Genomic DNA, 24865 nt, shown 5'->3' with positions numbered 1-24865 from the left:
ATGCCCCTGTAATGTTTATTAAAATATTAATATCTTAGAGGGCCAGAGGGCTCAAGCCCTCGGTTAAAGATGGCCTAATTGTACGATTCCATTCACAATTTCAGGCATGCGAATTCACAATTTCGGATCTTTAAAATACTATAGAAAATAAAATTATGGAAAATACTTTAGAACCCAAACAAAATTTGAGGTCATGTGGACCGGGATTCATCCTATATTTCAATGTGAGAAAATTGAGAACCAAATTAAATTATATGGCATTATTTTTGTTTTGATAAAGAATATGATATTTTACACTAAATTCATCTAATTTTATGAAAAATACTAAGAACCTGTTTGGTACGCTACTTGAATTCAGCTTTTAAAACTCAAAAACAATTTTCAAATTTTAGGCCTTAAAAACTTGTTTGGTAAGAATATTTTAAAAAATTGAACTCAAAACTAACTTAAAAATATAGTCTATTCTCTAAAAACACAAAAAGTAAGTTTTTAGAGTTTTTATATTTAAACTCACTCTTTTCTTTTCTCTCCCTCATTCCCTCTCACACCAAATCTCTCTTTTCTTCTTTCTCTCTTCCCCCTTATCTTTTTTCTCTTACCTTTTTCATCTCTCATTTGTTCTTGTCTCTTCATTATTTCTGTTTTTTCTCACTCCTCTCCCCTATCATCTCACTTCTTTCTCTTTCCTCCAATCTCATTTGATCCTGTCTCTTCATTATTTCTGTTTTTTCTCACTCCTCTCCCTTATCATCTCACTTCTTTCTCTTTCCTCCAATCATCTTTTACTTTTTTTCCTGTTCTCTCCTATTTCTCTCTCGGTTCCTTCTGTTTGGATCTTTTTGTCTAATTTAAGTTGTAAGATTTAAAATTTTTAAATCGCATACCAAACAACTTTTTGAGTCTTAAAAAAAAAATTGTTTTCAAGAAAAATTCTTAAAAAATGTTTTGAGAAATTAAAAAAAAATTCAAATAGGATACCAAACAAGCCCTAAAATTTTAAGAGAAAACGAAAACTCTAACCAACTTAACTAAATCATTGTCGATAAATGTATGACATCATCCTTATCTAATACTTGATTGATGTATTGAAAATTGAACATTATTTTGATAAGAAGATACCGAAAAGTAAGATGTGGGTACCATAACGAAAAGATCTTTTCGTTTGCTCCTCTCTAGTGAAAGTGATAAGATTCTTCTATGAAAAAAAATATGATAATATTCTCTGTCTTTTTTTTTTTCCTCTTTCCTTCCTTCACCTTTTATTTGAACAATAAGTTGAGATAATATTTTATATTAATTTTTTTATAAAGAGAAAAAGACAAAATTATGAGTGTGGTAGGACAGGAAGTTGGATGGGAGGGACAAAGACACTTTGATGAGGGGTAGGGATGAAGCCAAATATTTGTATGGAGGAAGGCATCTCAAACAATAAAGTCACAATATAAAAAAGTTTAAGAATTTACTAAACAAATGACTTAGAGATTAATTGGTAACATTTTTAATTATAATATTTCTCGATGTGTTTTCATGTTTTAATAGTTTTGCATATCAACTTCATTACTAGTACCATCAAATATCTCTCATAACAATAATAATTATGTTATCATTCATCTATTGAACTCCCATCCGATTTATCGATCGATTCTTTAGAAATTTCATAGACGAAAATACTTTTTCAACATTGACAATAGTAACTAGAAGAGTTAATAATAATGTCACATGCAAGTAAAGTAATGATACATCTTACAAAAATCACAGGCATATACATTTTTTCTCCCAACAGAAAAACTGAGGGGCCATCCGCCCTCTAGACCCAAGGTGGCTGCGTGCTTAATGACTGATGCAAGGAGTTTCAAAATTACAAGAAGACACGAGGAAGCTGTTTTATGTGGGGCACTGTATTTGTATGTTAGGCCCTCTCCAACCAAATGGTCCAGAATGCCAGATGACTGAAAATAGCCTGAAAACCGTCTCCAAACGAGGGCTAGGCCAGGGACTTGTGGAATCTGAGAAGGCCCTACAGAATCTGAAAGGGCCAAACGGATGGCTGCATGAATACATATATATTATTTAATATAAATGTATTCCTGTCGGTTATAACCGACAGGAATGCTTAAGCTAAAATTCAAATACAACAGCCAGACGTTGCATTTGAATTTTTTTTTTTTTTTTTTTTACAGTTTTATTATTATTTTTTATTTACAAAATTTTTCCTATAACTTTTATTTTACAAAATTTGTTTCATATTTTTTTTTTAAATTATATATTTTTTCCTATAATTTCTATTTCACAAGATTTGTTGCATATTTTTTTTTTCCTATAACTTCGTAAGCCATTATACAACATTAAATTAAATTAAGTAACATGAAACAACATGAAACAACATTAAACATATATGAAATAATATTAAATAACATTAACCAACATACAAATTATACAACATAAAAAAAACATTTAACAACATGAAACTTAAACAACATTTTTAAAAACATTTAACAACATAAAACTTAAAACGCCTACTCTGTGCTTCTTTTGGCCCAAAGATGTGCAACAAGATCCTGTTGTAGGTACTTATTTGTGGCACAAAAACGTATCATTCTATAGCACCTCATGTACTCATTTATAGAGATATTACCAGTTCTTGGATTGAAAGGCAAATTAGGCCCATCATATATATTTTTGCACGAGCCCTTCTTGACCTATTTAGATCTTCTTGATCGTCATCGGACTCTCCATCAATATACTCATTTCGCTCATCCTCCACTATCATATTGTGTAATATGATGCAAGACATCATGATGGAGTCCTAATTTTCTCGACTCCACCCTTTTGCCGGTTCGCTGATGATCTTACACCGTGCTTGTAAAATACCGAAAGCTCTCTCAACATCTTTCCGGTATGCCTCTTGGTGTAAGGTAAACAACTTTTCTGCATCATTCCTAGGGTTTGGAATTGCTTGGACAAGTGTCACCCACTTTGGGTAGATGCCATCTGCCAAGTAATACCCCATATTATATTGACGTTTGTTGATGTAGTAGTCAAGTTGAGGTGCTTGACCTTTCGTCAAGTTATTGAAAAAGGGTGAACGCCCAATAACTGCAATGTCATTTTGGGATCCAGGGATTCCAAAGAAAGCATGTCAGATCCATGTGCCATATGAGGCAACTGCCTCTAACACAAAAGTTGGCTTTCTCGACCTTCCGCTAAAGCCTCATTTCCATCCGGTGGGATAGTTCTTCCAATTCCAATGCATGCAGTCTAATGACCCTATCATGCTCAGAAACCCATGGTCTTCAACTTTGCGAAGAAGCTGATTCAGATTTTCTTGATTTGGCTCGCGGAGGTACTCATCTATGTAAACCTAAACAATTGTGTCATAGATTTGTTCAAGAGTATAAAGGCATGTGGACTCAGACATACCATGGATTTCATCCATCGAATCAGCTGGGGAGCCATAGGCCATCTTTCGGAGTGCAACATTAACCTTCTAAAGAGGTGAGAAACCAGGACGGCTTGCTCTATCTCACTTCTGTCATAAGTATGGATTGACCTGCTGGACATCATGAAGTAAACGCTCGAAGACATGACGTCTTATCTGGAAGCAACATCTGAAATCATCTTCTGTGTACATCGAGTTGGAGTTGAAGTAGTTGTTCATCAGATTGGCATGCGCCATCGCTCTGTTTTATGGTTTGTAAGAGCGACTAGCAATAGAGCCACCCTATTGAGGTTGTTCTTCAATTGGCTAACACACCATGGTCGCAACCATAACTGCTGCTCAGTTCTGTTTGTTGCGTCGTACGTGAAATTCTTCATCAGACTCCTCATCTTCTCGTCTCATTTGTGCCCATTTTGCTTCCAATTTGGAATTGGATGAGGACCCTCAGTTGGAATATGAAGAGGATCCAAAGTTGGAATTCATTGCAAACTTGAATTGAAAAAGATTGAATTGAAATAGATTGAATTCAAAGTTGTGTGAAATATAGCCCACTATCCACCCTATTTATAGCAAAAAAAAAAAAATTCAAATCCAACAGCTAGCTGACGTCAGCATGATGTTAGCTACAAACGGCTAGCTGACGTCATCCTGACGTCACTTAGCCTTTGGATTTGAATTTAAGTTGTAGCTTTTAAATAATAAATTATGTTTGGCCCTATGGCCATTTGGCCCTCGGTTGGAGACAGAGGCAAATATGACCATGTACTATTCATTAAAATATTAATATCTTGGAGGGTCAGAGAGCTAAAACGAGCCATCTGACCAGCCCTCGGTTAGAGATGACTTTATTGAATCATACAAACCAGAAAAGAAGAAGAAGATTAATACGTAGGTAGACCGGACCCATTATGTACACGTAATTTTAACCCATATACCCATGGGTTTAGATTTCTTTAACACAGTACAAGGACACCTCTCCAGTTTGAAAAGAAATTTCACCGTGATGTTATTTCCAACTAATTATATATGTTTAGCCACTTAGTATTACGGTTTAATGGAATTCTTCTTCACTTATAAGTAAAAAATTTTAGATTCTATTCTTACTAAAGACGAATTTGAAATAGTTATATTCTTCTATTTTTGAATTACATGGACTAGTCACTAGTAGTATATTGGAAAAAGAGTCAGAATTTAAGGTTACTCCACCTTTGCTTTACATGATCTGGATTCAGGATCAAGCCTCAAGGTTTATTGCTTGTAAATCCCCTCCTCGATTAACTTTCTTCATTATACTAGATCAATTTATTCACGTATTGAGCCCAAAGGCTCACTTGCTCCAACATCGCCAAATAATAATATTGTACACATGTAATGTTTAAATCACGATACACAAAAACAAGTTTAATTTTTGAGGTTTAACAACTATATGTTACTAAATGTTGCAATTCCTAGTATTAAATTGGACTAAAATGGCCCTTGTGGTTTAACCAAAGTTCTACTTTGTGACAAAATTAAGTTACTAAGTTAGAACCCCTTATTATAATCCAATTGCACCTAGTAAACTACATATGACCCCTTATTATGAGCAAAGTTATTTTCGAAGATATTTTTCAATGTACCAAAAGCACGGCTCACCAAATGTCATAATATACACTCGAAAAATCTCTCATTCTTTTGTTAATAGTTGCTCCTAAGACAAAGTTCCACGTTTTGTTTTTGTGTTTGTTTAATCTAGTACTACTAATGACTTTAGTACAAATCGAATATGCGATTACGATAACAAAACATGATTATTATGATTATTAGTAGGCTAAAAACACCACCACCACTGTCACTCTGAGCTTAACGCTAAACAACTTACATAATCTGGATTAATTAAACATAATCCTCAAATAGCAAGGCTCTTTCTTCGAAGGTAACTAGTCAGTAGTCACTTTGCTTTGTGGTTCAACAGCAACTCTCGAAGCTCAACCGGGTCGGTCTCGTCCGCACGATTGGCGGGCCTATAGTTTCCAGTTCTCGGATCCGGGGCCCACGCAGATGAAGGAGCTCCGAGTCCAGACTGCTCCTTCATCGCTTTCGCAACCCGCTCCTCCACCATAGCATTCCTGGACCCTCCCCTACCGAATCCAGCTGCCACCGAACCATGTGATGCTGCAGCGTAACCCCGCCTTCTCCACCACCAACAATAAATCAACATTTCCATCATAACTAAAAAAATTAAATAACTTAATACAAAAAAACAAATGGTTAACGTAAAGATCAAAACTGACCGTTGGATCGCGAGGAGGAGGGGCTTAGTTTTGGAGAGGAAGGAAGCAGCCATTGGATAAGAAGTTTTAGAGAGAGAGAGAGAGAGAGAGAGAGAGAGAGAGAGAGAGAGAGCAGCGAGTCAGAGAACAGGAGAAAAGAAAGTACTTCCTTTCCCTTGTTCGCTTCTTCGGCTCTCTTTGTGGTGGCGGTGGCGAAGGGGAGGAGGAGGTTTAGGGTTTCTGTTAAGTTATATAGGGAGGGTAAAATCTATGTGACTCAATGGGGGCATTCAGCCATCAACACGTGTGTGCTGACCTGTTACCCTTTTTTAATTTTTAATCTTATTTTTTATTGTGTGAGTAGGATATGATCCAACCTAAATTTCATATCTTTGATACCAAGGATACGAAGGTGAATCGGTGATGGCCATGTGTGAATATAGTTGTATCCAAGTTCCGACGCACCTTTTCATGGAAAATGCCGTCACGTTTTGATACAGGAAAACGGACAGCAATTTTCATATAAAAGATTCAACGCTATATAGTGTATTGGTCTTATACTTCAACACTATATTTGATAGTTTATATTTAACTTTATGAATAGAAACGTTACGATAACAATAAATTCGTTCCATGGTCATTCTTAGAAGGCCAACCAACTTGAATTTCTTGGATCATGATTAACCTGCTTTGTATATGGAAGGGGGTCTAGCGGAATCTGGTGAGCCCGACTTTGTCCTATTCAAGGGCACAGGCACAACCCCAGCATCAAGGGACCTGCAGAGCCCCTTCACTAAAGGGTTTTTAAGAACCACTTATGCTTATTAGCGATTTTAGAACCACATTGAAATTCAATTACTTTCTAAAATTGTCGTTGAAGTGCTTCTTGAAGAAAAAAATCATGTTGTATATATGCTTTTTATAAAATAAAATAAAAAACACTTTCAATTAATTTTTTCTAAAAAAAACATTATCTAAAGCATTATTAGTGATCTAGAAACGCTTTTAGTTATTTAAATCACTTTCAAATTAACAAGCTTGTGTACACTTGAAATCCCAAGTTCGATTTTGTCCACCCCCGTCATCAATTGAATACAAAAGGTCACAACACAACCCAGCCAAGTTCAGGCGGTGGCGTTTGATTCTCTTGGCGATCCAGTGGAGACGGATTGTGAAGCTAGCTAGGAGTACCTTTTAGTTAAATGATATACCCATGATTCTCATGATTCTCACTTCATTAGGCCTATTCATAAGATGTCTTGTAACATCTTCTATAAGTCCTAAGAAAAATATTCAAACAGAAGACCTGAAACCCCGAGAAAATATGTACGTATCAGGCTGCGTCTCTAGTGAAAGGATAATGTCGGAGAAAGTCACTTATAGTCATCAACTGAGATACTCAAAACCGATCACATTGTTAACTTACTCTAATACATGTAAATAGACATTAAGAATGAGTTGGCACACACCCGTCTTGTAAACTAGACATGTTTGTCTTTGTGTGTGTGTGTGTAGAATTTGGAAAATTTGCTTCCTCTGGAGAGCAACAATTTCTGCTCCTTTTGCATGTGCCATGCATAAACTGTGGACAGTATATTGTCGAAAACAAGTATTAAGACATGGCCTTTATTAATTACTTGGCAGAATACTACTTCTAAGCAGTAGCTCACCAGGATACATAACAAAAACAAATACTTGGAAGACAAACTAAGGGGGTACAATTCAAACGTTACATCTTATTTTGACCTTATCGATCGATTTATCTATATATAAAAGAAGCACTACTGCATATGCAACGACCATATCCGTGCATATCATTCCCTTAATTATTTATGAGGTTGAAGCCGACTGGAATGATGTTGACGATGCTGAGGAGGCCAGCGATGGTGTTTCCGATAAACTGCAACGGCGATGAGAGAAGGCCAGTCAACCCGGACAGACTTGAGTTGCAGGCGGACAGCGGTGTCTTAACCAGCAGCTTGCAATCCGACAATAGTGAATTGAGAAGAAACTGGAGAGGGTCCAATAAGATTGAAAAGATTCCGCTACCATTAGTTGTCACAGTTGAAATCACATTCCCCGCAGTTCCACACAACAGTTGAACAGTAGCATCTACAACAAATAAACATAACAAATTATGTATGGTGATATTAGAAATGTTTTCTTATCAGACTTTATATTCTCGTCATACTACATATTAGCCCATACACCCATACATTATGGTGAGGATCTATCCTGCGATTCTTATTCTGAAAACATAACCATCCAGACATGCAAAGAGAGCACTATTGTGGTGATGAAACTTATAAGAGTAAACCCATTAATGCTAATCTTACAACACATTCGTACTATGATGCGACGTGTGATGTATTAAATCAACATCAATAAAAACGTGGTATAAATTATGGTATGCTTAGCATTAGAAAATCTAAATATGATTGGTTAATTGGACTTGAGCGAGCTAAATAATTTACTTACTTGAGAATACTGGGGTAGCTGTAGCGCCACCGGTACCCACGTTACCGTTGGGAGTGCAGAATAGAGTTCCTTGTATGCGAATGAGACCAAGGAGGCCGCTGATGAGCCCAAGTTGAGCTTCTGCCATTGGAACTAGTACTATCGCCACTGCAGCAACCAAGAGGAACACAAAGAGGGTTGCTTTGAAAGCCATTGCTCCAAAGTGCACCAATTCAAGTATATATTCTTGCTAAGTTGCAAATGATGAACTGGCTTGCAGAACTGCCGTGCAGGGTTACCAATTTATAGGCTAAGCTCTGTAGCTGCAAGAGGGACAAGTTGCTGCAGATTTTTCTGACTAAATCGTCGGACATTCGGAATGCTCCTTGTGTATTTTTGGATGATCCGGAAAATCATGTGAAGAAAAAAGATAGCATTCTTGTCGTAAGTTATTTCCGTCAAAATCTAAGGTTGTTGTCATGGAGCTCATCCGTCATGCACGCGGCCTCAGAGGGTGGACATCACCCTACTATTTAAGCCAAGTTTCTTCCATTCAATCTCACTGAGGTAGCTAGTATGCCCTAATTAGTTTGTCAATAATATGAGACCTTGGTTGCTTTGTGACAAATTGCATTAATTGGCGAGTCCGTATGGCATGGACAACCAAGATGTAAAAGGTTAGTTCGAACTTTTTACCCACCCAGAATACGTGGTCTTCAATTTACTTCAGAAAGTTATAAGTAGCTAGGTCCATACTCTGTATATATATACACTTGTATGGCCCTAAACCTAAACGTTATTAATTTGACCGATTTGTTTCGACTTAAATGTAATGACCCCATGATCCGGGCAGCTACAAAATCAAGTTGCTTCTGGCTGCGGGCATCCACTAAGAAAGATGGAATATACTGCATACGCATTAGATCTTCGTCGACTCTTTGACAATGAAGTAAGGTGATACATAGATAAAAGAGCACGCAGTCTTGCACATGCCATATATTAGCCAACAGGATCCTCTCCGGATCCTTTTGGTGAGGATCCTAGACATCTGTGTATCGTGTCCGTTTATCGTACATCGTGCGGTTAGTTTTTGTCAAGTACTGTTTATGTTTATTTTTAAATAAAATATTTAAAATAATTTTTGACCACATGATGTACAATGAACGGACATGATTAACGGATTCTCGAGATCCTCATAAAAAGAATCTGGCAAGGATCCGGACTCATATATTAGGGGTTGTTCGAACTTTTCAACTCTCTTGCTCTGGCCCACGAAAGCCTATTTGACGGGCTAGGGCCGGGTTTTGAATTTCATTGTAGCTCGGCTCAACATGGCCTGCTAATATCACTTAACATTGACTAAGCCAGGCCCGGCTCAGGCCCATATAAACTGAGCTGAGCTAGTCTAGCCCGGCCCATTGATGACCCCATCTTCTAATTGATTCGACGTGTTTCTTTTTAACAGGAGTGCTCATGTTGTGATCTTCTGTACCATTTCTTTGTTCCTGTGATGTACAAAACTTACAAGAAACCAAACTGCATTACTTTGAGGTGGTTTTGCTTGAGTGTAGAGAGTGGGACGCTAAAAATGCTTGTTTATGACCTCTAATGAGTTGTATTTGTCACCCCTTGGAACTCCATAATGCCCATAACATTCACGAGCACAACATAAAAGTATGATTAGGCCAATTTTAAATTAATCAAGTAGAGCTGGGCCGACACGTTATGTACTTATTTGTATATTCCCTTATCAAATTCATAAGTGAAATAGTTATTTGATAAGTTGTATTTGTTATCTTTCGGAGACTTAGGCTTCATATGGAACATGCTAAAAAAAATTTCATAAACATGACATAAAGTATGATTGGACTTATTTATATAAGTCAGGTTGAGCTGGTCGACATGCTATATACTTATCTGTATATTATACTATTAATTTCATACTTCTTTCAGAGTAAATATTCATTGAATCATGTCAATACTCATGAGTATGAAGTTGTACTTAATTACTTCAAAATTAAAGTTAATATATATTTGTTGGTACTTTTTCTATTAATTAATCTCTTATCCGAAAATGTTAAAGATCATGTTTTTAGATCATATTTTATAGACTGTGATGTGACGATTGATGGTTGGAAACCTTCTTTAATGATTTATAGAAATCCAATAATAACTAACACATAATTTAGGGCTCGTTTGAAAGCGCTATTAAAATGACTAAAAACATTTTTTGAAAAAAAAAAAAAGAATTGGATTCTAAAAGCACTTGAAATGCTTCATGCTTTTGAAGCATTTTAAGTGTTTTTTCAGTATTCATTTGCATTTCTACTAAAGATTGATTCTAAAAACATTTTCACCAAAATCACTTTTAACTATTTTAAAAGCACTTCCAAACGAGTCTGTTGGCTACAAAATATGGTTGAAGTAATTAGTCTCTCTAGCATTACCCATCTCTTAGCATTTGCTTTCTATAAATATAGCGTTTCCACTTTGAGTGATTTTTCTTTTGAGATAATTTTGAGTGAAAGACCTAAAAACTGACTGTTCGAATTAGTAAGTAGAATACAAAATTCTTGAACTGAACGTGGTTATATATCACGTTAAACATTTTTTATAATATATCACATTAAACATGACCACACAAACCATGACATTAACAAGGAGTTGATGATAACAGAAATATTTGGAAATCAAAGGTGTTACACCCTTAATTGACCTTATTCATACATGAAAAATGTAATTAAGAAACAGCCGCATGGATGCCACGTTATTCTTTAAACTAATTAAGGCCCGTGGTCTTAGTTAATTAATATGGAGGACGAACCCAACTGGAGCGACATTGACGACGGTGTTTCCGACGAACTGCAAAGCTGATGTGAGAATTCCGGTCGGAGACAAGTTAACGTTGCAGCTGGCGAGTGGGGTGGTAACCACAAGCCTGCAGGTAGATAAAAGTGAAGAGAGAAGATAGTTTATGGAGTCCAGCAAGATTGAAAGGACTCCTGAACCAGTAGTTGTTACAGTTGAAACAACGTTGTTCCCAGAATCACACTGAAGCTGGACGGTAGCATCTACAAGAAAACATAAAAAAACTATGTCAAGGAAACTATTCTCTTGCCAAATTGTCTGGTTTCGACTTTCGACTATTGATCAAGTTAAACATTTGTCTATAGTGTAACATGAGAATATGGTATAATATTTGAAGATGTGTAATGTGATTCAAATTAAAAACAAGATGGTTATTAAACGACCCGTACGTGGTGAAAGTTAAACAAGTGAACAAACTAACTTACTTGCGAAAACTGGGGTAGCGTTGGGGCCACCGGGACCGACATTGCCATTGACAGTGCAATACAGAATCCCGTCAATGCGGATTACACTAAGAAGGGCAGGGATGATTTGGGATTGAGCTAGTGGAATTACCACAGCAGCAACCAAGAGGGGACACAAACAGAATGCTTTTGAAGGCCATTGCTCAATTGGATTACATAGCAATCTATATGTTAAACGACTACTTCTCCTTCTTGCTTTGATAAGTTGCAGACTTTTTCTTGCGCACAATTGCTGTGGAGGGCAACCGATTATTTATAGGCCATTGCAATCTGCAGGAGGGCAAGTTGCTGTATTTGTTTTTCTTTTCATATCTGGCAAACATGCATGCAATAACTGAATTCTGCTCTCTTCGGAAGTTTGTGTTAGAAGTTTAACAGATTCACTTTTCGGTGATCCGGAAAATCGTAAGTTATGGCCATAATAACAAAATTGTAGTTCCCATGCAGCTCGTTGTACGTCACCATGCATGCAGGCCGCCTTATCGGATGAAGCTTCACCCTACAAGTCAACAATTTGATCTCATCGTTGAGCTCTTTGATAGGGCATATATATTTTAATAAATAGTGTTATTTAGACACACAAAACTAATTACAATAATTGATATATGTGGAGTACTATGCTACTATACTATACTGAGGAACCCATTTTTATTTGAGAAAATATCAATAAGGCGATCAGTCTTGTGTGCTTAAATAACATTACTCAAATATTTTTTTTACCACAAGTGATATTCTACACTAGCTTATACTAAGGTTAGGAGTATAATTTAAACCAGAACACAATGAGTAAAATAAAAGTCCTAATCACCAAGACAACCCACTACTTACAAATAACATCTCTTATATAGTATTCTTTTAATTGTCGCAAACATGAAGCTAAATAAATAATTAGCACACTATAGTATGTGATGTAATAAAAACTAGAAGGTAATGTTATTTAGACACAAAAATTGATACAATCAACGGCACACACTTTAATATAAGTGAAATTTACCTACAATAAGCAATAACAAAACTTAAAAGCACCCTTGATGTAGAACACACCTTCCGTAAATCCATGAACAAACCTTAGCTATGCGTTCAGTTGAAAGACCAAATTAATCACTAAGTAGAGGCTTTGCACCTGAAATCATATTCACGGAAGAGATTTTTTCTATGGTGTTTCGGAGAATATGATACCTTGGAGCATCATTGAATTTTTGTTCACGAATATAGCCCATCAAAGTCAAATACCTGAATGGCCAAAATTCAGCCACTCGCATGTTGCCACGCGAGCACTAAAGAAAGAAAAATCAACTAAGCACAAAAGCGAAAAGGAACTCCACCCATTTAGAAGATCTTCATCATATCTTTTGCAAGCCTTGTACGTTTTACACCTTTGAGTAAATACCTAACTTTAGTTTGCTGGTACCGCTTTCAACTTTCCAAGTGAAGGTTGATCCTGTATTTTTTATATCAAAGGGCAAGATGATCATTCTCGTGCCTGTGTATTACAGGACATAGTACCAATTTCGGAGCATTTTCGCAATGGGGTTCGATACTCGGCCAAAAGGTACGGAGCGGAAGGAGGAGGAAGATTCACGTACTGGATTTTAAGAAAACTTTTTGAGCATTTCTGCAAAGATGCTGGAGGGAGAGCAGTTATACAAGGAATAGAGAAAAACCTTGAGCCGAGAAAAGATACGGAAACAAAAGTTTCTTCGATACCGTGCATATCCCAGGGAGGTTCCAAACTAGAGAGTATGCAGCCTTAAGTGTTTAAGGATCAAGGGACCATACCTAACATGTATAACGTAATGCAAGGAGCTAATAATGCAGATGAAAGTATAATTTTATCAAAAATCAAAGAAACAAAACAAAAACGACAATGATCCGCCAAACAATGTTTTTCCTTCCATTTGACAAAAATGGTTCCCAATAACTTGCTGACTTTCCACATCTTGCCTACTCTTTAGCTGTCTTACTAGTTTTCTTGCTTTCTCCTGTCTTACCAAATTCAACTCAAATTGGGCACGGTGGGATATCAAGGGTAGTTCCAGCTTGAATCTGACCCCACCCAATAAGACGCCAGTGCTTCTCAACTCGTCGACTGAGCGCAATTTTCTCTCCTTTGCTGGTGCAAACTGGAGACGTGAGTTGCAACTTTGCCAAATCGTTCCTTACAGCAAGAACCCTAGCCCCTGTAGACATGGATCCTATATTCAACATGAGGATCTCCCCCTTGACCAGCTTTGAAACCTTTCCCTGCTTCTCGGACCCCTTTGTCCTGACCCCCAGAAGCCTTCTCAACAAGAAGAAGTTGACCTGCAAATTATACCACAATCTTCATCAACACCAAGGATTTATGCTTGACAACCGCTTCTGATAAACAAGATTTGTCTAGTTTGGGATGAGAAAACAAGAAACAAAAGACCCCGAAAGAATCAACATGCTAAAAAATCCAATAAAGAATAAACAAGAGAGTACGGTTAGAAAGCCAATATTATACCAAAGTTACACAACAGTCGCATTATCAAATGTAAAACAAAATGCACCGTCAACAAGCTCATGAATGAAGATGCGCACGCACACACAAGTTAGCCATTCTCTTAGAAACATCTCCTCAAGTTTTAAACAGCTCAAAAAATTAAACAAAGTATAAAGCATTATTGTAGCAGCAATCCCTTACCTCAAGCTCAACAAATACTTCAGGGAGTGACCCAACTTCACCAAGAACTTGACCCACTAATCTATCAGCACGTGTCAAAGTGGGATCCATGGTTGTCCCAACACCAATAAGACCTCCTGGCACCGCAAATTGCAACTCATTTTGCTCAGCATATAATGAGACAATTCTAGAATATATTGGTGTGCACTTGATGTTTCCACTCTCGTCTTTAACAACAATCCCAGGACGAACCTCGATAAATTGGTTCACTTTCAGAACACCCTACCACAACCACATTGTCAAATATGTTATTCATGAAAGATGTATGGAACTAACTACTTAAGAAACATTCCAAAATTCCGCAAATTATCATCCAATCAAGATATGTGTGCATATTTTCCCGACCCAAAATTCCACTACTAACTTAGAATGAGACCAGAAAAGGAAAAAGGAAACCTCAGATGCCGAGAGCTGACACTCAATGGAAATCATAGAAAACTGTACACTTTTGACAAAATATAACAATAAAAGACATACCCTGAGGATACTTCCACCAGCTACACCACCTCTAATCTCATCAACCTCGTACCCAGGTTTATTGACGTCAAAAGAACGTATAACAATCATATTGGGAGGTGAGATAAAGTTCCTTTCTGGAATGGGGATCTTTTTGACAATGTATTCACACACCACATCAATATTATACTTCAACTGTGCAGAAATTGGCACCACTGGTGCATTATCAGCTACAGTTCCCTGGTACACAATGTTTAATGATTAATGGACTGAGACCAATAAACCAGAAGAAAAAAAAAATGCTCCAAAGGAACTTACCTGAATAAACTTCCTGATTGCCTCATGTTGGTTGATGGCCACATTCTCCTGAATGAGATCAACTTTATTCTGAAGGATAATAATATGTTGAAGACGCATAATTTCAACAGCAGCCAGATGCTCAGAAGTTTGTGGTTGCGGACAGCTTTCGTTAGCAGCAATGAGAAGCAATGCTCCATCCATAATCGCGGCACCGTTAAGCATAGTAGCCATAAGAATATCGTGACCCTATAATAAAGTATGAAATAAATAACTTTTTAAGAAACATAACAAAATCAAACCAAGAAAAACAATGCGAAAGATGACAATCATTTAATAGAGAAAGTCTCTTGCAACTAATAAAATGTAGCAAGATCCCATGGGAAAAACCTTACGTCGATCCTACTAAATAACATGTTATCCATGAGTACAGCAAACAAAAACTAAGATCCACTCAGACAATATATAATTGATCAACACAAAGTATCAAGCTATCAGATCCTCTTATTAAGCAAGGATGACCAGGTACACACCACCATTTATTCACAACAGTTTAGTGTAGTCATAAATATTATGGCACAAAAATAAATGGTACAAAAATTTCACCACAAAGCCTTACCGGGCAATCTACAAAAGATACATGTCTCAACAATTTCATCCTGCAGTTCTCAAATCCAGGAACATCACAGAGAGGAGCGTCTTCCTTTCCACTTCCATATGCCCTAATAAAGAAATGAATAAACGTTAAGAAAATGGTAGAATGTGATCAAAGACAATTACATTAACTGGATGCCTACTTGTAGGCCATAGGTCGAGGGCACCGCTCATCTTCACACATGTATATCTTTGCATTGGCATATCCAAGCTTGATAGTAATGTTGCGCTCCAGCTCATTTTTAAAACGAACAGTCTGCATACCATTAATGTTCGATTTTTAATTTCTTAAAGATATAAACTTGCATTGGCATATCCAAGCTTAAATGCTCACAACACATATAAGCTAGAGAAATATAGCTCAAACTGACAAACCAATTATTGTGGTTAGTGCCTGCAATGTTGATCTAATGAGATACACTACTAGAGCTTTAGCCAATAGCTTAAGGTTTTCGTACATAAAGCAACTTAGCAACAGTGAAATGAAAAAATCAGAGCACTGTTGACATATCTCCAGTAACCAAAGACAATATTGAATTTATTTTGATAGCACCAAACTATCAAACCTGTAGGGTAAGGTTACATTTATCCCTACTATCTCATACTAAACAAATTATCATCCTGGATAACATACTCCATACTATTAGATAGCTTCCATTTTAACGCTCAACTTAAGACATATCTCCACCAAGAATAAAAAGTATATGATCTGTAGCCATCTGAAATGATTAGTCACTTTTCGTAGTGAGATGTAGAAATACAATGATGCTCAACAACCTAAATTCTCTTATCCCGCAAATATAACACATTAGTATCCGAGAGAACATTTTCCTAATATATTTTTCCTTGGCTGTGAGCGTGCATTAGTAGCTCAAAGAGAATAAGCAGCGACAACCAGATACAACTTTTGTACACCTTCACGAGTGGAAACACATGCTTGCTTGTCTTTACAATGTCCAGGCATAAATAAACAGAAAAGACGTAAACAGTATCAAATGCAAAACGGAAACAACTAATCACCTGAACACCAGAAATTGCTTTTACAACTGTTGACTTTCCATGAGCCACATGACCAATAGTACCTGAAAGGCAACTCATATAAATCCAAATAAGTGCAAAATTACGACATGGTACTAACAAACAAATGATGGTCAAATCAATATAACAATGGCCATAATAATCTCAGAGCAGTTTAAACATCTGAGTTAAGATTACCAATATTGATAGTCGCCTGACGAGATATAACTTCAGGCGAGAGTGGATGCAACTTTGTTACATCCAGTTTACTCAGGTCTTGCTCCATCAAACCTTTCCTCGACATTTTGACAGTTACTTGAAGTAATCAGCTAACAACTGGGTGGTATCAAGAGTGACGAAATCCAAACTGTGAAAGACTGCATAAATCACCCAAATTGTTGATTAACAATAAGACTCAGTTGAAAACGGACACCGCTGCCACAATTCTTTTCAAAGTGAAAACCAGTATGCAATTGTAATAGTATTTGGTACAAAACCCTCCAAGTATTTAGTGCAATACCACATCAAATTTACCATGAACAAGATCATGAATAAAACGGTAACAGTGAAAAGATAACTAAATTTATACTAGAAACATTCATTTCAGAAGAAAATCCCATCTATTTCCAGATGACAAAAACCATTTTGTACAAAATGACCAATAAAATAACAAAGGACAAGATTAAAACCCTAAATTTCAGCGGGATCCATTGACGGCGGCCAACAGTAAAAACCACAGTACGGAACCAAGATGCCAAAACCCTAAATTCTCTATAAAGTATTATCTACAAAAATGCTCCTCTTTTACACCAGAAAAATAACAAACTGATAATAAAATAGCAAGAAAATTTCGATTCTGAAAAACTCAAAAAATAACACACCCAAATCAAACAGCTCGAAAATCTCACAATAAAAATATAAAAAAAATTAAAAAATTAAAAATTAAAAAAATAAAAATGAAATATCCGTTTCTGTAGAGAGAGAGAGAGAGAGAGAGAGAGATTGGTACGGACCTGGACTATGGAATTAGGGCAAGACGACGAGAGTGAGCAAGGTTTTCTGTTGAGCTGTATAGAGAGAGAGAGAGAGAGAGAGAGAGAGAGAGACACACACACACACACACACAGCCCGCACAGGTTTAAGGGTTATTCGCTGGCATCTCCACGTTCGCAAAATGTTACTGAGGGTGTTTTCGTTATTTGATAGTTAACCGAGGCACTGGTTTGGTAGTGCCTTTCCGACTGGCTTAGGCCCACTAGACCGGGGATTTTTTTTTTTTTTTTTTTTTTGGGTAAAAACAAAATTGTTATTTTTACCATCTATTCGTACCATTATTCATATTGTCTCTCTAACAGATGGAACAAATGGGACCCACATGTGTTGATGAGTTTTACTTCTGTTAAAGAGATTGTACAAATAAATGGTAAATGAAGTACTACTCTAATGAAAAGAGTTATGTTTGACAAGGGATGGGTTCGATTTCATTCGATTCGGTTCAATTTTCTTTTGATTTTTTTTTGTTCGGTTTGGTACAGTTTCAATTTTTTTATTTTACAAAACTTGATCATTTTTTGAATATGGAATTTAGAAAATAGGCTTGCATTGGTAGACTAATAATAAGAAAATGGGGAAAGTGGAAAAATGGGAAGGTAGTTGTGTACATATACAAGATCATATAAACCAATTTTATGCTATCAACAACCTCAAGTGCAAAGAAAAATGGTCACCGTATCCATTCAAAAAGCAAACAAATAGAGAAGCTATTCCAAGTTCCAAAGCCTTCCAAAACTTTCCTCTGTAACCAATGAAATGTCCTCCCTAATTGAACTAAGTATGCTCCTTGGAAAAGCCCTAGGCTTAGTTTCAAACTTGGTAACAAAGTTTCACAAAAATGGGCATACATTCACAAAGTGTAAAGGGATTCGGTTCCATCCAAGCTCGATTTTGTCTGAAATGGTTCAGTTCGGTTTCTGAACCTCCAAAACCAAAACCGAACTAATAACGTTCCGTTCGATTCGATTTTTTCTTTTTCGGTTTTCAATTTTTCTATTTCGATTCGGTGTTTGGTCTGGTTTTTTTTCGATTTTTGATTTTTTGAACCCACCCATATGTTTCACCACATTATATTTGACATATTTGTTGTTGAAACCCAAAAGAAAAATAGTAGCTTATTTTCGCTGGGGAATTTTTGGTTGATAAACAAGGCTAAAAGCAAGAGCCCAAACAAACCTACTCAATAATATACCTTTGATTCTCACGAATAAAACTAACTGAACAAGAAGGAGGAGTATCAAAATAAAAATTACCTAAATCTAAATCAAGAGTATCAAAATAAAAATTACCTAAATCTAAAACAAGACTATATATCGCTAAACTATCTGTCACAAAATTCTTTTCTTTATAGACATGCCAAGGTTCGCATTGCCAAGATCTTGAAAACAAATTCGGATAGGCCAAAACAAGGGGATCTAAATGATGATTATTTTTGTTGGGATTTTCATTTTATACAAAGTTGATGAAAAGAAGTTTGAGCACTTGACTCGGGAGAAAGAATAACTGCTTTTAACCACTAAGTTATAGCCACTATAATAAAACGCTTTTGTTTTGCTTGAGATGCAAAAGATACAAAGCCAACAACTTCGAAGTGCAATGAGATTTAAAATGAACCACCCAGTTGCGGGAAATGCAAAGCACAAACTCACAAGACGTAGAAATGTGTTTGATATGTTATTGGTGACATATCATTTGGTTTGCAAATTTTATTTAAAAATTTGATCTCTCTAGCGTTATCCTATCAAAAAATTATGAATTTGATCGAGTAGGGAAAAGTAGTTGACCTCATTCTCATTATCATTTATATTTTCTCATATACATGACTTTCTCAATTCTAGATAGATAAACAAGTTGTTAATCTAGTCTCGGTTTGATATAAATCTATATTTCATTAGAGATAAATTAATAAATTTTACTAGCATGTTAGTGCAACGCATAGCGGGTACGAAGATATGAGTACATAATTGAAAGTAAATAAAAACAAAAGTCTAGATTAAAACGATACAAGATTCAAACATGTTACATCTTCCAACAAAATAAAAAAATACAACTAAATCAGCAGGACAAATATTGACAAGTGGCCTTTTACCGCAATTGTGGAAAGATGTTGAGTCATTGCATGACGACATGGGTTCAAATCCTGTCGGTGGCTAATTTAACATCTAGTCTAACAAAATATATCGTTTGACAAAAAAAAAAAAAATTAATATCGAAATTGAAACGAACAAAACTCTATAATATATATTGATCCCTATACAATTCTCACAATAATCTTCCATTGGCATATGCAAGAATGCCAAGTTTTATTCCTATAAAGAGTAATTAACCAAGAAACACTAAATATATAATATATTAGAAACTCAATTTAATTCTAACTTTATTTTCCACATCTATATATCTTTTTCTTTTCTTTTCTTTTTTTCTGAATTCTCCTATATTTTTCCTCGAAATACATAAAAAATCTAATACAAAAACATCACATAGCGGAGCCTGCATCTCTATCCTTAGAGTCACCAAAAATACGCTGCCTGAAGTCTGTAACCATGAGCGGCAACCCCTTGCGGAGGGGCACGGTGGGCTCCCACCCTAGAAGCTCCTTAGCCTTGGAAATGTCCGGCTTCCTCTTGTGCGGGTCGTCCTCTGTGTTGGGCCTGAACTCTATCTTCGCATTTGGATCTATTGTGTCTTGCACAACCTGTACATACAAGCAGGAGTAAGGAGCAGGAATTCAAACTCGAGACTTCGAGTTGTGAATTGTTTGTTTAAATAGTTAATGAGTTTGATTAATTTTACCTGGGCAAGTTCTAGCATGGTGAATTCGCCAGGGTTGCCAAGGTTGAAAGGGCCTACATGATTTCCTTCCATCAGCCGCATTAGACCCTCGACCTAGTTCCACATAAGCAATGCACGACACAAATTGTTAAGTACATTTCAGTTTTAATTGTTTGAATCAAGAGGAATTGCTACCATAAGCATTTTCAGTGGTTGCTAGGGTTCGTTTGATGGGCTGGACTTCTCAGGTCCGACGGGTTTAGACACGGCCCAAGTAAGTACACTGGTAAATGTCTAGCCAAACCTACACCAATGTAAGGACACACACCATTGACTTCATACTACGTCCGACAAAATTGCATTCCAACATTAGTCGTGCATAAATTACTATCCGAATATGGTTGTGGCCTCTATAATGAGAAAAAATTTAGAGTGTCTGATCACGTTACTTGTAAAGTATCTTTCACAAAATCATGAGGCATTATGTATTTTGATCTCATTCGACATCACGCTTATCTCACTCAGTGTGAGAACTGTTCTAATCAGATAACGTGAACACAATTTTCTCCTCTATCAGATCCCGCGACTAAGAGAGGACAATCACCACTTGCCTCTTTGTGGAAAATTCTGCAGAAGGATTAATGATTTAATGTATATGCTGCAGTGACAGAGACTCATATATACAAAGACTCCCATACAACCTTCACTTTAAAACAGTGACAAAATAGTCTATAACCACCTTTGACCTTAATGCTAATTTAGACAGAGACGTGATTAATGTAAAATAGCAATTAGAATTTCATAGTTAATTAGTGCATTAACGGAATAAAGGAGAAGAATTATAGTACCAAGTCAGAAACGTATTGGAAACTTCTGGTTTGCTTGCCATCTCCATAAACTGTCAATGGCTCATTCCTTAATGCCTGTATATTCCACAGAGACATCGAATTTGTCGGGAAAAAGATGTAACAAGGCCTAAACCAACATTACAAGTATAAAACTGCTCACCTGAGCTACGAAATTGCTTACAACACGACCATCATCGATGCACATACGCGGTCCATAAGTGTTGAAAATCCGAGCAATCCTCACCTGCACGACATTCTATACATTAGAACCCTAAGTGCAACTATTTTAATATTCGTCTCAAGTTTTGGGTGTGATCTAGAATTTTTTGAAACCGAGACACATATAACCAAATGACGGAAAGAAATAATATGAGAGAAAATAATGTGACCTCAATGCCAAGGCCTCTGTGGTAGTCCATGGTCAGAGTCTCTGCTGTGCGTTTTCCCTCATCGTAGCAGCTCCTTACACCTGCCAATGCCAACAGAAAACATCTATGAAATCATTAATTTACCGATCGTGTTGCTGATTATATATTTCACCGTGAATTTTTTTGTGAGGAATGCAACCAAGTAAATACAGTACATATTTTACTCGTCTCGCTATTGAAACAAACATCAGTAATGTGATTAGTAAATATGGTATAGTTTGATATTCTCGCAGAGTTTCATCATGTCGGGGTCGAGCGGAGACAGAGAGAGGGAGAGTGACTCACCGATGGGGTTGACATTACCCCAGTAGGACTCGACCTGAGGGTGCTGCAAGGGGTCACCGTAAACCTCACTGGTGCTTGTCAGCAAGAAGCGTGCACCAACCCTTTTTGCCAGTCCAAGCATGTTCAGTGTTCCCACCACATTTGTCTTGTGAAACCCCAGCTCAGACAACAAATTAAGGACCTCAGGCACATACACATTCACCACAAACAAGAAATTAAAAATTTTACGTGTTAAAGCATGTCATAAGGGTAATGCTTAAATTTGCAAAACTAAATGATATGTCACCAAGGAATATGCACGTTTATCAACGTTTAAGTAATAAACCAATCATCAACTTCCATGTCCTTTAATTTTTAAAATTTTGTCTACAAATTTAGTCTCCCTAGCATTACTCCATGTCATGATATTATAGTTATCACAAAAAAAACGCATGTAATAAATACCAACCATGCATATAAGCACAAGAAATAAAAATAGAAACAAGAGAAGACAGGATATAATTGTCTTGACCGGATTGAACTTGTAATGCACAGGGGATGCCGGGCAAGCGAGGTGGTAGATCTGGTCAACCTCCAACAATATCGGCTCGACCACGTCGTGTCGAATCAGCTCGAACTTCGGGTTCCCGAAGTGGTGCGCCAAGTTCTCCTTCCTCCCGGTAAAAAAATTATCCAGCACGATCACGCTGTCCCCTCTCGCGATCAGACGGTCCACGAGGTGGCTCCCCACGAACCCGGCCCCACCCGTCACAACAATCCTCATGTTCTTCTTCCTCATCCCCAGCGGCACCTTCCCTCCCGCATTCCGCGTCTCCAACAGCACCCTGCGGATAGGGTTGGCCGGGAGATCAATAGCTGGCCGATCAGAACCTAATCCGGATTCGAGACCAGGGTCGTGAACGGATTCCAATAGTGGGTTCGATGCCAGGAAGGTGGTGAAGAAGAAAACAGCGATGGCGACGCCAATGAGGACGAAGATAAAACGCTGCTCGCGGAGCATGTATCGAATGGGGTTGGCGGAGGAATGGGGAGGCTTGTGGTTGGTTTGTGGTTCGAGAACGGGTTGTGATTGGTCGTCATTTTGTTGATTATGTTGGGTTCTGTGAACTAATGACAGATTATCGGAGCTGCTGGCCATAATTTTCACTTGGATTTCTGTCTAGTTTTCAGACTTTTGATGGGGAAGTGTTTGGAGAGATGAAAAATGGAAAGGGTGGGCAGAAGAGGAGCATGGGGGGGAGGGATAGAGGGAGGGAGGGGTAGTGTGGGTGGGGATGGGGAGAAGAGTTTTTTGGGTGGAAGTGGTGGGTAAATGGGGACTTTCATGCATGAAATTTGGCCGGATAATCGTTCTAAGGCGCGCGATTGGTGGGTGCATCTATGTAGGTTTTGGCTTTTTAGGCAATGAGGTGGGGGATTTACTTGCTTACTTTGTCACTAAACTAGATTGTGTGTTGTTTTACAGAGCTTTTGTAATGTAATAAGTAATGTTAGGTAAGCATATTATTGGCACGTTTTGGATTTCTCTAGAAAGTAGGGTGAGCATATTAAGTACTTCTGCTTATAAACATTGGTGTTACAAGTTTGTAGAAATTTGAACGAAAAAATTCAAATGTTATCTAAAAGACACTTAGAAGTTCTTCAACAAGTGTGTTCACAGAAAACACTTTTTAACCCTTGTAAAAACAATATCAAACACGCCCCATTCTTTAGATAAAATTTTGATTGATGACAATGTATTATTTGTGTACTCACTTTTGGAATTTATTCGTTCACATCAAATAAAAGAACTGGACTTAGCTGCTGCAAATTCAGCAGCAACTGCTGCTTACATCCAATCATGGTTGGACACGTGTTCAAAATTTGATTTTTCTAATCAAAACTTGAATACATGTCCAACCAGAATTGGGTGTAAGCAGCAGCTGTTGCTGAATTCTTCAGGAGCGAAGTTAAATCCCAAATAAAATGTCACCAGCTGTCAATACACTACACCATGGTGTAATACGTTCGTGTCCTATAAGGACAGGCTGTTTTGATATCTTAATTACCGTGGGATGGTCAAAATTCAGGCAACAATATGGGCATGTCATCAATTCACATAGTACCACGTGGCAGATGACAGAATTGCCAAGTGTTCACTTCGAAACATGATCTAAAGGTTGCTTTTGTGGATAGTGTTATTCATGCACGTCTTTTTACCTTTTACATACCTTTATAAACTTTTGTCGATTGATTTTATTCTATTAATTTGATTCGACGATAAAAAATTTTAAAAAAAAAAATGTAAGAAGTAAAAATGGGTAGGTGGATAGCACCACCCTAGTAGAAAGGTGGCCTCCAAATACTAAATAGAATTCCCCTAAACCTAGCAACATTTTTCTTCCCTTGGAGATGGGAAAGAATGTAGCGTTGCCACATGCACAAGCTCATTGATTATGAAAAAGAAAATGTGAAATTAGAGCAAGAATTTTGCAAAAATTAAAATTTAAGTTTTTAAGAAAAAGAGAGAAGTTTGTGTATTAATTGGTTAAATGTATTTAATTTTACGCCTGAGATTTTGAATTTGACGTGTATGACACACACCGCATTGGTTTTGAAAACCAAATGAACATGGCATCGCAAACAAAGGCAAACATGTTGGTTGTCGCTCAACATGTGGTCAGTCTACATATTAAGGATTATCTTCCCACTTCCAATTTCCAACGCAAATATTCAGTAGTGTTTTTCCAATCAACTAAGTAGCTCTTCGTCTAGCCATATTTCTCTTCTCAATATCAGATCTCCTCTGTTCCCTTCCCGGTTTACCAAAACAGTAGAATGCATGGACGAGGGTATCGAATTTTTCAAGGTTGCAACAAAAACACAAGA

General features: G+C 37.0%; 4 protein-coding genes across 4 annotated transcripts; all 4 read right to left on the bottom strand.

Annotated features, from left to right (window-relative positions):
- Positions 1-5210: 5210 nt before the first annotated feature.
- On the bottom strand, positions 5211-5854 carry LOC137738348 (late embryogenis abundant protein 41-like). Its single transcript, XM_068477985.1, has 2 exons — positions 5713-5854; positions 5211-5610 (listed from the first exon to the last, which is right to left on the bottom strand). Exons 1-2 carry the CDS (start codon positions 5763-5765, stop codon positions 5370-5372), a joined length of 294 nt encoding a protein of 97 aa, XP_068334086.1. The 5' UTR covers positions 5766-5854; the 3' UTR covers positions 5211-5369.
- Positions 5855-7318: 1464 nt separating this feature from the next.
- LOC137736480 (phylloplanin-like) lies at positions 7319-8569 on the bottom strand. Its single transcript, XM_068475743.1, has 2 exons — positions 8170-8569; positions 7319-7803 (listed from the first exon to the last, which is right to left on the bottom strand). Exons 1-2 carry the CDS (start codon positions 8360-8362, stop codon positions 7514-7516), a joined length of 483 nt encoding a protein of 160 aa, XP_068331844.1. The 5' UTR covers positions 8363-8569; the 3' UTR covers positions 7319-7513.
- Positions 8570-13267: 4698 nt separating this feature from the next.
- Positions 13268-17766, bottom strand: LOC137736915 (eukaryotic translation initiation factor 2 subunit gamma-like). Its single transcript, XM_068476235.1, has 9 exons — positions 17625-17766; positions 16810-16988; positions 16615-16676; positions 15738-15850; positions 15560-15662; positions 14962-15189; positions 14665-14883; positions 14149-14409; positions 13268-13784 (listed from the first exon to the last, which is right to left on the bottom strand). Exons 2-9 carry the CDS (start codon positions 16913-16915, stop codon positions 13482-13484), a joined length of 1395 nt encoding a protein of 464 aa, XP_068332336.1. The 5' UTR covers positions 16916-16988; positions 17625-17766; the 3' UTR covers positions 13268-13481.
- A 2154-nt stretch (positions 17767-19920) lies between these two features.
- LOC137738088 (UDP-glucuronic acid decarboxylase 4-like) lies at positions 19921-23228 on the bottom strand. Its single transcript, XM_068477690.1, has 7 exons — positions 22497-23228; positions 21998-22145; positions 21674-21753; positions 21445-21528; positions 21285-21359; positions 20458-20550; positions 19921-20359 (listed from the first exon to the last, which is right to left on the bottom strand). Exons 1-7 carry the CDS (start codon positions 23133-23135, stop codon positions 20141-20143), a joined length of 1338 nt encoding a protein of 445 aa, XP_068333791.1. The 5' UTR covers positions 23136-23228; the 3' UTR covers positions 19921-20140.
- Positions 23229-24865: the final 1637 nt, after the last annotated feature.

Source organism: Pyrus communis, chromosome 6 (assembly GCF_963583255.1).
Source record: "Pyrus communis chromosome 6, drPyrComm1.1, whole genome shotgun sequence".
NCBI classification, from domain to species: domain Eukaryota; kingdom Viridiplantae; phylum Streptophyta; class Magnoliopsida; order Rosales; family Rosaceae; genus Pyrus; species Pyrus communis.
Note: the sequence above shows the minus strand (reverse complement) of the source record. Positions and strands in the feature narration are given on the sequence as shown.